Here is a 13,909-nt window from a genome sequence, read left to right as displayed (position 1 = left end):
CAACTTGGCTTTACAATTAGCAAAAAGCTTGATATGGTTAGGAGCCAGGCATATACACCTCTGACTTCTCTCACTACACAGTCATTACAATATCACTCAGATGCTATTAGAATAGGACTCCCCCCATCCAGATAGTTGTCCTGAAGACATAAGCTAGGCTGGTTCAAATGCGTAATAACAAAGTTCAGACTGGGGGTGGGGGGCAGTAGGAGGAACATCCTCCTCCCCACAAGTCAGTGAGTTATAGCCATTTACAGTTTGCTCTATATTGTGACTCAAAAGCAGCAAAGAGTCCTGTGGCACCTTATAGACTAAGACATATTGGAGCATGAGCTTTCGTGGGTGACTACCCACTTTCTCGGATGCATGTAGTGGAAATTCCACTCTTTGCTGCTTTTACAGAGCTAGATGAACACAGCTACCCCTCTGATTGTAACTCATAGCAGTGACTTAATTTTAAGTTTAGGTTGAAGCAATGTATTGCTTCTGGAAGATCATATGAAACTCAAGTGTCATATGTATGCAGCTCAGTAGCAGTCTGCTTACACAGTGCCATTTTTCTGTTACAGACTATGCTTGTATGAGTGATGTAGGAGGGCATCTTAAGGGAGGCACCAGTCACTCTGAATCAATAGGTTACTATCAAAGTTACACTGCAGTATGCCATTAACACTGTAGGTGGTGCTTGGGTAAGCTTAGAGTTTATTTTGGCACAGCATTCTTTAGTTTCACGTCAGTAATAAATGAGGCCTGTGGATTATGAAGTCATTGTGGGTGAGGTGAGGGGGCAGTACAGCAACTTTGAAGAGCTGTGTTGCTTCTGTAGAAGAGTTGCATCTGACAGTCAAGAGGCCACAGCCAGCCTATTCTGGGCAAGGGACCTGAGATTTGTTCAATTCTTTTGCCAGCATCTCAAGTGTAGCACTTAGTCATTGCATGGATAAAAAGTTATAAAATGCCAAGTTTAGTGTGAGTACCATAAGAGTGTTGACAGTTGTGTGGTACTGCAAGTCTGCCTGCCACTTATAGCTACTGAATTTCAGTGTTTGATAGCACTAGAGGCTAACAGACATGGATGAAGATGGTTATGCAATGATAGAGGGATCAAACTTGAGCCACTATGGAGATTTTATAATAGGAACAGGCTTCCTATGAGAGATCTAGCACAAGGGATGAAGTTTGACTTTACTCCTTCCAGTTAGTGGCAAGACTGCTTTTGCACCAGTTGTCTATTTCTAGTGGTTAGGTTAACTGAAACATCAGGTTAATCTGAAGTCTCACCTTGCTTGAGTAATTTGTGTGACTAAATGGAATAGCAAGCAACTTGTACTGTAAAAGAGGTCTTTACTTACTGTAGGACTGTTCAGGTCAGGAGGAGTGGACATATCCCCAAACAAATCCATCTGGTCAACACCCTTAAAAAAGGTTACATATTTGGAAGAGGTTCAGATTGTGTAAGGCAATGATTTCACCACACTGATGTAAGCTATTAAGACCAGCTGAGTACAAACATTAAGTCAAAGTCTAAGATATTCATTCCACTTTTAACCCAAGGAGGTAGTTTTACTATAGTATGAAACAACTTGTTTCATACATGAGCACCCTTAGAAAGGGCTAAGAGCTGCTATGTAGTTTAAGGATGCTACATACAGTACTTGAGTGAGCATTATGTCAACGTACCAGTTTTATTTTGTCAACTTGATCAGTCAAGGCATCGCTACCATTCTGAAATGAAAAACAAATGGAATGTTAGTGCTAAGACAAGTTTGAAACAAGCATCTTATTCCAGTGATCATTCAGGCTGACTGATTTATGAACTGTCACAGAGGGAGATTACAACTGTCTAGGCTGTTAGTGCTGTGAAGCTGAAAGACTTTGTATTGCTCTATAGTACTAGTTGCATGTTTGAGGTTGTTACTTCCAACTTTGCTTGCTAGGTAGATAGTATATGAAGGGGAAGGCAATATAGTTACAGGTTTCAGAGTAGCAGCTGTGTTAGTCTGTATCTGCAAAACACAAGAGTACTTGTGACACCTTAGACTCAAATTTGAGTCTAAGTTTTCATGGGCTACAGTCCACTTCTTTGGATGTGGTAGCCCACAAAAGCTTATGCTCAAATAAATTTGTTAGTCTAAGGTGCCACAAGTACTACTGTTTTTTGCAAGTTAGAATCTCACTTGTTCAGAGTGCATGTGTTACTCAGACTGAAAGAAAGTCAATTTTTACCTCAACTGTCTTATTGGCTTCTTCATTCTAAGATGGGAAAGAGACAGTATAGATTAGCATCTGGCCATTACTTGATTGGCAGAAGATCAGATTCCTTCTTGTAAAGAATTCTACAGCTTTTGAAACTGTTAGAGGAGGAATTTGAACATTCTCAGATAGACTGCTCTGGTAGTAAAGCAAGTGTTGCCAAGAGCCAAGGACAATTATAAGTGTTGATATGAACCAGCTTTATTTTAAGATAACACTGAAGCGCTAGCCTTTCCAACCTAGTTCGCATACTTACTGATCTAGTCAAATAGAGAATCTTAGATCACTATGCATCCTAACTACTTTTATGTTTTATTTAACCATGTATGCAATAGTCATATGCACAAAGCTAGTCAAGCAAAGATTCAGTCCTACTACAAGATATATGTAGCAGTGAGTTTAGCTTCTGGCCAATACTGAGCTGAAATATGGTAATGTTGAACACAAAGGTAGTTATTTTGATAAGCAATTATTCAAACAAACAAACAGAGAGTCCTCCTACCCAAAGGATCTCCTACTAACACAAAAGTTACTTGCCTTTTTCTTATCCTCTTCCTCCTTTTTCTTGATGTTATAGATTACTTGGAAGAGGTCCTTGAGATCAACTACTAGAGGTTCAGCCTGAAAGGGAAAGTTTTACTCTTCAGATTTCTGCAGAGGTTTTCTAATTGGTGGCTTGCTGTTAATTATGAACTGTATTTGTTGAGTTAGTATTCTACTATAGGAATGGTAGAAATTTCCAGGCTAACTGCTTTATCATGAAGCTTACTGAAATGAGTTTGAATACAGAGAAACCAAGTCTTACTTGCAGTCACCTCCCCTTTGGTCAAACCCTTTTATTAAGATGCAATTACTGTAATAGTAAGGGAAGCCAAGAGATGGAGAACAGTAAGAAACTATGTACTGAAGAGGACTTTACCCTTGATGTAAAACAGGAAGAAGCATTTCTGTGTATAGTCCAGAGGCAATGATGCATGACCTGTATCCCTTGCAAACAGTCCAGGGTAAGAATTGTACCTGTTCCCAGAACATGTCTAGCAATGTACCAAGGAAGGCACATTGCTAGACATGTTCTGGGAATAGGTACTCCCTATTTTCAGCAAAAAAGGACAATGTCTAATGCAGGCTTTTTAAAAAAAAGTTGCAGATAATCATGGGTGAAGCCAGCAGGTGGGAAAAAGATACCCCATTCTCAGATACTTAAAATCTGGGTGCAGCAGTGCCAGCTGATCCATTTTGCCATCCTCTATTTTCTACCAGAAGCTAAAGTAGATCTGGCTGGTCCATGCTCAGTTTTAGGATTTGAGTGGTTTTGCCCCCCTTCCCCCTCTACATCCTCCCTTCTTGAGGACTTTCCAATTTTATTTGTTTAGAATTTGCTGGCTGCATAAAAGTCTATCTTGAACAGACAACACCCATTTCCCCTCAATTCATGGGTAAGACCAAAGGAGCAGGCTATGTTTTGCTTTCTTCATTTTAGCTAGAAAAATCTCCTTTAAAAGGTGCTGCAGGAAAGGCTATTCTAAAGTCATTTGTTCCCCATCCCCAATTCTCTCCTCCTCCAAGACTTCAGATGTGTTCAGGAGATGAAGGGTTGCATTTAAAGCTAAACTATACTGCTCTGATAGTTATCAAAAACCCTGTAGAAAGACCTAAGTTAAATTGACCTAGCCAAATCTGAGTTGTGAAAATTTGTGCTATAAAACCATGTAGTTTGGTCAGCCTAACCCCCACTGCAGATGCAGATAGATTGAAGTTCTTCAGCCAACCAACGTACTGCCTCCCACATAGGTAATCTACCTCTGACAGGGGCTTTTCCATTGGGTTAGGACATGTCTATGCTAGATCACAACTGTGCCACTGTAGTGTGGACATGCTTCAGGTATCAAGTCAAACCCTCAAAGTCAGGAAATGCCACACCTGACCCCAGGAAGGTCTGGCTCTTGTTCCTTCTACATGTGGTTAGGAAGCTTCCTGAACATTGCCTGGGGCATAAGGGTGGGTAGGGGATGAAGAGCACAGAGATACAGGCACCTGAACTGAGAAGAGAGAGCCTAGACTCAGATTATAGCGGGTCAGAACTCCAGTTGTGGGAAAAAAAAAAGTCCTATAGGATGGCCAATGTGCATAGAATCTTTGAGGAATACTTGCACATGCTCCAATAAGCTCTTCAAAAAACACCCTCCCCCCCAGTTAAATATGGCCAATTTTGTTCAGCTTTTCAGAGACAGCAAAAAGGCTACTCCCTGCCAAAATTTCGAGTCCTTGCTCCAAAGGTCACCAGCCTTTAACAAGGACAAGATATATTTCTTCCCATTCATTCTCCTCCTCCCCTGCCCTGTTCTCCAAAACTCAACCTTAAACACCAGTATGTACAATTTCAGTCCAAGTGGTTATAACCTTGCAAATTTAAGGAACTGAAAATGGCTAGTGCTAGGAAATGTTACCAGCTGCACCTATAAAATGCCAGTGATTAAGCCAACATTTAAAGCAGGCATTAGCAAACCAGCTTGCCAAGACAGTAGGTGGACAGCCCAGACCAGCCATCATTCTTGACAATTGCATAATCCTGCCAAGAGGATAATCTATTTCTGAGAAAGGTGATGGGACCTGGTGTGACCTGTTTGTTCCAGCTGGGGGGGGGGGGGGGAGAAGAGGGGAAGCACATTTCTAATCAGTGCCCCAAGAACTGGACATGAAACGGAGAAGCTAGAGATGTGGCTTGTCATTAGTAGCAGATGTGTTGGGACAGAAACAGCAGAGTCAGAACTAGTCAAACTTGCAGGATAACACATCCACAAGTCAGCACTTGAATGCTGACACTGCCATTTGTGCTGGCCTTTTAACGATTTATTCCCACTTTGAAGAGGGCAGACTAGAGCTCCTGGCCATGAATACAAAGTTTATTCATCTGCACATGTTAAGTTGCTCTCCATTGGCCAGCAGTAGAACTCTGCATGCTAAAATGCAAGATGAAACCTAGTTTTCCTAGTGCCTAAAGCAAACTCAGGCCACTTCAACCAAGCACTGATATGCAAGTTACTGAACACCATGTCATGCTGCAGTAAGAAATTCTTGCAAGATACAATATAATGTTATTCCTCAACTGATTCTCCTTGCAATGGAGAGCTACTCAATTTCTATTTTGGAAGACAGCCTGCTGGATAGGCTTCTTGTATTTCTTCAAGCTGGCCTTCAAAAGCTGACTCAGCTGTTCGAGTTGTCTATGGGCTTCAGAAGAGTTAGTTTTGGATAGGATTTATTGAGAAATGTAGAAAAGCATAACCGATATGCCCAAAAGTTGACTGGCAAGTCCCACAGGATGACCTTAATGCTCAACAGAACCCTTAATTCATACCTGTTGTGCTGTTTTTATGGCAAAAAACTGATGTTGTCCTTCTCCTCCGCAAACATATCCAAATGCACGATTGTCAGTCACATCCCGAGCAATAAAGGAGATTTTGTTTACTGGATGCTCATGTTCTATGACCTAGAATTGAAAGTAATTAGTTCCAGTCTTTTGAAAGTGACTAAAGTACATTTGGTGCAGCAGAATAGAACTAGAGTACACAGAGAAAACTATGGGATGGCAGTGGCTTTTTATTGTACATAAGCACTTGAAGAAACCGAAGTGAGCTCAGCTTATCATCAAATCTGTAAAAAATGGACAGGGCAATATCCAAGTGGTTTGTAAGTCAGCATTAAGGTTTAACATGTTTCTAGGGATATAGAGAATGACAGAATAGTGTCATGCTATTAGTGCCTATAGAGGTCAGACAGGATCCAACTCCTTCTCAAGTACCAAAAAGTCTGAGTAGATACAGATTAGCTCCTACTCTCACCCCACTCCAGAGGAGTCCTTAGAGGTGTTGTACATGCTCAAAAGCTTTCCTAGGTCTTTAAATTTAAGGTGAAGAGGCTGCTAAGTTAGTTTCTTCTCCAGTGACCACAGCTGCACTGTCTTAGTAGTCATGCACTTAGCCAGTTCTGAATTCTTACCCCAGTTTTCTCATCTATTATCTTGATACCAGAAAGGGAGATGTTCACCCAGATCTTCTGTTTGTGCTGTCCCTGGGAGCGGGCAGCTACTGCCATTCCCTAAATGAACAGGAGTGTTATTAGTAAGATTTAATCAATTCAAACTTGAGTCAAATTTTTTTATGCCTAGAAACTTATGCTTTGAGTAAGCTGTGCCTCAGTTTAGATGTGTGCAACCTATAGACCTCAATGAAGCTGCAAGTCAGCTGAATTTGGCCATCTGTCTCCACCAGAGATAAAGTTTTATTATGCACCCATGTTAGTATAGACAATGCTGGAGTTGTAGGTTCTCAAGATTCTTCTCCCACCTGCACTAGTTTAAGCTTGTAAGAGCTTTAAAGCAGACCTCATTTACATAAGCAGCCCTGTGGTAATCTCTTTACCAGAGCAAGTCTCTGTCCTGGTTTAAACAAACAGATAACTTTGAGATCAGTTGCCTATCCATACTGCCCAACAAGAATGATTAAGTTATTAGTACTTAAGAGGCTGATATGACTACTGAGGCATATAATTCTGAACATGCTTAATGTTGCTGACTGTAGCTTTGCAGTTCACTCTGCATTATTCTCTAGACTGCTTTGCTATTGGTCATAAGACTTAAGGTTTTATTGGGCATTCTTGAATTGCTAGAAGAGCAAGCATTTATTTTAGTTCCAGTAGTAGTGGTGGATGAGATTTAGACTAATCCAATTTGGAGTCTTCAAAACTGCTATGGAAATTCTCTGTCACCTTCACTCCCTCCCAGAGAGGGTTTAAATTCCCCAAGTTTGGGATTTGAATTTGGCTCACTAACCTGCATCTTCCAGTTCTTAGCATCTGAACTATATGGATTATGAAATATTTGCAGAGCAATTTTCAGATTAAACAGTTGCTCATTGTAGTTTTGGGCTGCTTCCTTTGTTAGTTCTGCTAATCTTTGATTGGAGTGGCACTTTTCCTCCAGTTAGGATTGTGCACCTGTATCACACTGAAGCTTGATATTACTTTTGATACACAGTGGGAGTTGTGGCATGGTTTGCCTTTGACCACTATATCCTGCTTATGGAATAGTATGCAGGTCTGGTTAAAAGGCCAAGTTCAGGCCTTTACCTTCAGCTTCATCATTGAATCTTGGCTCATTTTGTCTCCTCTTGCTTCTGGAACATCATCAATGCCAATCAGCTTGGCTTTGTATCTTACTCCATCCCCTTTGAATCTGGCCAAAAGAAATTCATCTGTTTTTTCTGAACCTGAAAGATAGATGAGAAGCTTTTAAAATGGTGTTCAGAGCTTAAGTGTCTAGTCCTGCTGAAGATAGTGCTGTGTCATTTATTTTGTAATCCATTCTAGTCTGCTGCTAACAAAGTTATGTGAGCCATGTGTTTTAGTATGCTTTAAGATATCTGCTAGATGGGAGTATCCAATACCTTTGTACCATTGGGTCCCCATTGTTTATTAGCTGGTGATTTAGAATTGTGAGGAAGCAATACAAGACATCAGTCTAAGAGCTTATTTTAGAGAGAACCAATATAACTAGTTGCTTCTTCTCATCAATTGGGATTTTAGCCTTCTGAAGGTAAACAAGGTTATACTACAGACTTTCTGGATCTTGAAATAGGCATATTAACTTTAGGTTGGAGTGAAAGTGAGCTCTATAGGCCCATACACAGCCCACGCTTTAACTTCCCCACCCCTTTTGCCTCCCCTGGCTGTGGCCCTGCTGGTACAGGCCCTACTGGAAGGGCTGCTGATGGGGAAGGCAGTGATGTTAAAGTGCTGCTGCAGCACTTTAATGTCATTGCCCTTTTTGCTCCCCCTATGGCTGCTGACAGGAAGGGTGGGGGCAAGAGGATACCTGCCCTGGTGCTTTCAATTTAAAAGGGCCCAGGGCTCTCAGCTGCTGCTACTGTGGCAACAGATGGAAGCCCCAGGTCCTTTTAAATCACTGCCAGAGCCCTGGGTGGCAAGGTCCAACTAAAGCGCTGATGAGCAAGGGGAAGCAGTACAAATTACAGGAGCCTGGTGGCCTGGCTTTGTCAGCCCTGTTTAGCTGGTCTGCCCGAAAAAGTTTTCACCAGGGCCTAAACTTGCTCTTGGCAGCCCTGGCCAAGTAGGGGAGCCTGACCTCTTGCCCTGCTCCTTCTGCCTGAGGCCTGGCTCCTGTACTGGTGAAAAATTACTTTCACCCCTGCCTTAGATCTTGGCAAAGTGACAATCTAAGGCATGAGTTAGTTTAAAAAAAAAAAAGATGATTTCTGCCCCAGAAAGTGATTGTAACCTGTTTGAAACAAGCTGACACTGCATAAAAATATTTTTTCTATAACCAGTTAGATTACTCTTCCATTCTGCAGTGAGCATGTTCATACCTTAACTTTTGGTGACAAGAAATGTTGTCTACAAGATTTATGGGTCATATGTCAAGTGATTATGAAGGTCTACAGAGGCAGACTTCAGTCCTGCTAGAGTTCATATACAGCGCAACTTTGTTGTGCTACAGACTAAATTAAGTATTTGGATGCTACTATAAACAAAGGCTAATGTTTGATTCTGGCTGCTTAAAAGGTAATCTACCAGCAGATATTAGAACCTCTGAATTTCAGAGGAGAGTGTTATGCACAAAAAACACCCAAAACAGGTTTGACCACTCTATGTGGAATGGTGTGTGTAGAATGATGTGCAAACATGCATTTGATTCCACCATCCAGATTACCAGAATTTGAACTGGAGAAGGTTTCCAGTTCTAAGTTTGATTTTTTTTTTAACACTGTTCTGGAACAGTGAGCTATACCTTTGCAGATGATAGCTGCAGGTTTATGAGTGTAACTGATACACATCTAAGATCTTGCAGTTAGTCCAGTTGCTTTCTCCTTACCACTTTAAAATAATTCTACATGGTATGGACTCTAGAAAGTTAGGGGAGAGCATCAGTTCATGAAGGTTTGCTAGAATCTCTTGCACTGCCATGAAAGTTAATTAGAGTATGAACAAGTTCAACTCTGATGGGTCCTTTTATAGGCTCCAGTAGTGATCATTTGGGTTATACACATAGCAATAGCTTGACCATCTCCTAGTCTACCCTACCTATGCCTGCTGGAATAGATTTGGCAGTCGTCAAGCATAATGAAGCTATACTGCTCTATCAGCAGCATTTGACATTTGAGTCTGCATATCATATCTGCAGCTATGTTCTGGACTTCAGTTATAGCTGCAAGTTAGCCATCTCCAGAAATGCAGTTTTATTCTATTGTACTACCTTGTGTCTACTCCTTCACCTACAGGAAGGTCACATGACTCATACAAATAGATGGTTAGAGCATAAAGGACAAAACCAAAAAACCTTTTCAGTTTTCTAACTTCCATACTTGTTTAAGATAGTTACCCATGAGAAAGTGGAAGCTGTTTAAGCCAATATTTTGGAGGAATGAGTGTCAAGTAATGAAGTGGTATGAGCAGTCAAGAGATTCACTGGCAGCTGGGTGTGTGACAGAATAGTGAAGGAGGGCCTTTGATCTATGCTAGGCTAACATAAGGAGTTGTTAGAGCATTGCCTTATTACCATGTAATAATTTGAGGAAGTGTAAGAATCCATCTGGACTCATGCAGATGGGGTCAGTGCTGTACACCAAATAACTGACAGACCCCTAAAGTAACTGCCAGTGGAATTAAGTAAGGCAAACTAATAGGAGATAGGTATCTCCCCTAGAACTGGGAGGGACCTCAGAAGGTCAGAGTCCAGCCCCCTGCTTTCACTAGCAGGATCAAATATTGATTTGATTGATTTTTGCCCCAGATCCCTAAGTGGCCCCCTCAAGGATTGAACTCACAACCCTGGGTTTAGCAGGCCAATGCTCAAACCACTGAGCTATCCCTCCCTCCCCCATGTGAAAGACAAAAAACAGTTATGATCAGATATGATCGCAAATTGGTGCTGTTGCTTGGGTGTACTCTTGTTTAATGCAAGACCTTTCCCTGCCCCCATAATACAGATGCTCTCCACTGTTACCCACAGGAGGTGGTGCACATGACCAGAGATTCTGTTCAGAACTAGCAAGAGGTAGCAATAAACTGAGCCAGTCCATTCTATGGGATCAGTTTTCATATGTTTATCTTGCAACTCCTATTAAAAAATACCACTTTGGTCATTGAGTTGGTTTTGTAATTGGGAGCACACTATTTAAAAACCTTATAGGTGAAAGTGCAGAGGATTTAGATCTGTTGCTGGAGTCCTTGCTTCCTAGAATGGAGGCCATCTAGTTGATCATGACTTTAAGCTTCTGGGATTTGGCAGAAGTTTAGGCAACAGATTTTAAATCTAGTACTAAATGCAGTAATCTTTTCAGAAGGAAAGGGTCATGGCCAAGTGTCAATAGCTTCCTGGAGATTAAGCTATCAGTGGCAGCTGTTAGATGCTCAGCACTATGGAAGTGAACCACTTAGCAGACATTGTTTTTTGAACATCTTGGCTAGTATTCATTACCTACTCCCTCCCCCCCAGTCTAACAGCCAGTCCCTTGAGGGGTTATGCTAAAGTTCTGGACATGCATTCAGAGCAGTTGCTATTTGAAAGAGTGCCCTCAAGTGATCTTTTGAAGAAATAGAGGGAGGCTAAGAGTCACAGCCTGCATATAAGGTAGCTTAGTATTAGAGATATGAATTGCTTACCCTTCTTTTTCTCCTTCTTTGAGGCAGGCGCTTTTGGTACTGCCTGCTGCTCAGGCTGGTTGTTGATATTAGTTGTTTCTACTTCATTAGACATTTTGAGATGGAGGCCAGCCTCAACTCCAGAAGCATTAAAGAATGCGATACTCGCTGTGTTGTTGGATGTCCAAACAGTGATCAACAGGCAGGCATAATACTTCACCTTCAGGAAGATTAAGTACTTTAGTTAAACTGCCAATATTCCATCTGGTTATTTAAAATGTCACCAAATTATGCCATAATCCACTAGATACAGGCCAGTGAAGTTAGATTTCACATGAGTTGTAGTTACAGCTGTAGACCTTTAGGCATCCCACCAAGGGACACTGATATTCATACTGTTAGTAGCTGAAGTGCTTAGTTACAGGACATGATTAAGATCTAGCCACTATTTATTTGGTGTGCCAAGGAGGTCAAGATGTCAATTTCATACAATTGCTTCCCTGAGATGTTTTTGCTTTATCTGCTATACAGAAGTTGGTTTCTTGTCTGGCTAAACTGCCATTTTGATCAATTTCACTTAGCCTCTTATAAAGAGAAGGACTAACTATTGCTAAATAAGTGAGCATTTTGCAATTGCACAATAGGTAGGGGGAAGAGGAAAGCTACTGTATGTGCTTCAGATTCCACATAGGTGAAGTACAGTACTTCCAGTTTTGGGAAAAGTTGTGGCCTGAAGTAGATTGTATTCTCCCCTTGCTGAGATTTAAGCTTACCCACTGCTTCTCTTCTGCCCCAAGACTAATGCTCTAATACCCATTTTTTCTGCATAGGTTTGTCTTTCTGTATGATAAGAACTCCTATCTTGACAACCTATAATGCAATAGACTCTAGACAGTCAGATCCGTCAAGACTTTAGGTATAACATGTAGGGACTGATTCTGTCCTGAAATGCTCCACATGCTCTCCATTTCAGAGCCTCTCATGCCATGTGATGGCTGTTCACTAATACCAGATAAGTATAGTTCTCAAGTGGGTTATACAAGCAGGCCCATAATTTGTGGTCCTGTGCTGGTTAAGCCAAGAATGTGATGTAATGGGCAGAGGCATCATTCTGCCAGTGTGAAGGGTATGTACCCTTCATTTAGGGACCTTCAGAGGAGACCTTGTCCTTGAATGGCTTTTTGCCCACCCACCCAGCAAAAGCTCAGTAGAAGAGTCCTGTGCAGCAAGCAGTTCTACAAGTTTCATTTTGTCCATTTAATTAAGGGTGGTTCTGTTTTACAAATATGAGCAAGCTGAAAGGAAATGCTACAATAGTGTACTAAACCCATGTATTTAGTGATCAAGTTATCTAGGCAAATCATTTGTGCACCATTAGAAGGTGAAGAGTATTCAGAAATAATTACGTTCCCACATAATTACAGCATAAATCCATGGTATTTGGGTTGAGTTTTGAGTAAAACTAGTATGTTTTACAGTAGCAGCCCTTCAAATGGTCTCCAAGCGTGCTGGAAAAAATTGATAGTGGAGGTGCTGAGAGTCATTGACCCAAACTGTAAACCTTGCATATGATGGAAACTTCCAGCCAGGGGATGTGGCAGCACCCCCAGTTCTATCACCTATGACTGTCTCATTTGATGAAGCCATGAAGTAATTAGAGGATCTTTAAACTCTGCAGTCCTGATCAGGTTCTAAGTGGTTCCCTAATTTAGTTTAAAAGACAAACTGTTTAGTAAACATGTATTTTATCATCTAAGTTCAGAGGTAGTCAATAGGTGAACTGCAGGCCAAATCTGGACCACTAGATGCTTATGAACAGACAAAATCTTAATCATTGTTATTTTAATTCTCTGGAGTCTGGACCCTATACCTTGCTCAAGAAATTTGGGCATTGACAAAAAAGGTACTCCCCTGATCTAGTATTTCCAGATCTAGCACAGGCAAAGCATTCGATAATGCAACTTTACCTGGCAAAACTGGACTTCAAAATATGCAAGACATCCACAATGAGACAGTATTTAAAGAGTTAAAAAAAGAAGTCAAGTATCTGAAGAAAAATGAAGCAGTCAGGAAACAGAAATAGGCTTCCAGGGGAAAAATAAAATAGACTTAAAAGTAAGCTACATTGTCACTGATTACATCAGACGACAAATGTTACAATTACAAGCCAATATCCCTTAGCATAAGGTTTCTTTATGAAAAAAGAGTTTGAAGGGTTCTGTCTGAGTCACTAATTTTTAGTTTGGTTTTCCCTATAGTACTGAAGAGGAGCTACATGAACTCCAATGCCTTCCCTATCACAAGGCAAATCAGTTACTTGATAAAATAAAATAAAAATTAAACTAGTAACTAAGTCTTTGAGTAATAGGATAGCTGTTGATATTGGACTTTCAGTGCAGGTGGGATGGGATAATATGTAGCTCTTCCGTTTCTATTTCTTGAATTTCAAGTGACAAGAAATTTGATTGTGAAATTCCTAAAGTGAACCCATTAAGTGGCTCTTTGGGGTAGGCTGCCTTGAGTCAATAAGGGTGTCTCCTCTAAATACTGGCAGTCTTGGGAAATGTACATGTTCAAGATTTTATATTACTGCCCTCAGATTCAGCTGTTCTGCCGGGTAATATTGCAACATCTTCTAGGAAAGATGTACATTTTATTCTAGTTATCTAGTCAAGTGGAAGCTGCAGTATTGCACCTAAAACTAAGGCTATTGAAAGATTGGAGCAAAGTTATCCAGAGACCAGTTTGGAAGAGAGTTTCCATGAAAGCTGCTGTTCCTTCCTTACTCTAGTCAGAAGGCTAGTCAGTGTTCAGGCCACCAACTTCCACCTGATTAAGTCAGTCCCCTAAAAGGGGCAGCCAATCATCTCTAGCATAGGAGCAGTCAAACCAGTCACTGGAGATCAGGAAGTTAAGCTGGAAACTCTAAAAGCTCATCTGCCTTCACTGAGGCAAGACAGTCAGTGATAGCTGCTAAGTGTCCAATTCTGCACTATCA

General features: G+C 41.0%; 1 protein-coding gene across 2 annotated transcripts in view; it reads right to left on the bottom strand.

Annotated features, from left to right (window-relative positions):
• DAB2 (DAB adaptor protein 2) overlaps positions 1-13,909 on the bottom strand; it is a 42,229-nt gene that overhangs the window by 11,631 nt on the left and 16,689 nt on the right. Inside the window, exons 2-9 of one of the 2 annotated variants that reach the window (XM_030566753.1) lie at positions 10,933-11,131; positions 7,381-7,520; positions 6,253-6,351; positions 5,612-5,743; positions 2,791-2,874; positions 2,227-2,253; positions 1,681-1,725; positions 1,353-1,415 (exon numbers count right to left, since the gene is read on the bottom strand). In XM_030566753.1, coding sequence (XP_030422613.1) covers positions 1,353-1,415; positions 1,681-1,725; positions 2,227-2,253; positions 2,791-2,874; positions 5,612-5,743; positions 6,253-6,351; positions 7,381-7,520; positions 10,933-11,026 — 684 coding nt within the window. In that variant the 5' untranslated portion in view covers positions 11,027-11,131. The remainder of the gene's footprint in view (positions 1-1,352; positions 1,416-1,680; positions 1,726-2,226; positions 2,254-2,790; positions 2,875-5,611; positions 5,744-6,252; positions 6,352-7,380; positions 7,521-10,932; positions 11,132-13,909) is intronic. The other variant, XM_030566754.1, reaches the window with a different exon arrangement.

The sequence above is a fragment of the Gopherus evgoodei genome, chromosome 6, assembly GCF_007399415.2.
Source record: "Gopherus evgoodei ecotype Sinaloan lineage chromosome 6, rGopEvg1_v1.p, whole genome shotgun sequence".
NCBI classification, from domain to species: Eukaryota; Metazoa; Chordata; order Testudines; family Testudinidae; genus Gopherus; species Gopherus evgoodei.
Note: the sequence above shows the minus strand (reverse complement) of the source record. Positions and strands in the feature narration are given on the sequence as shown.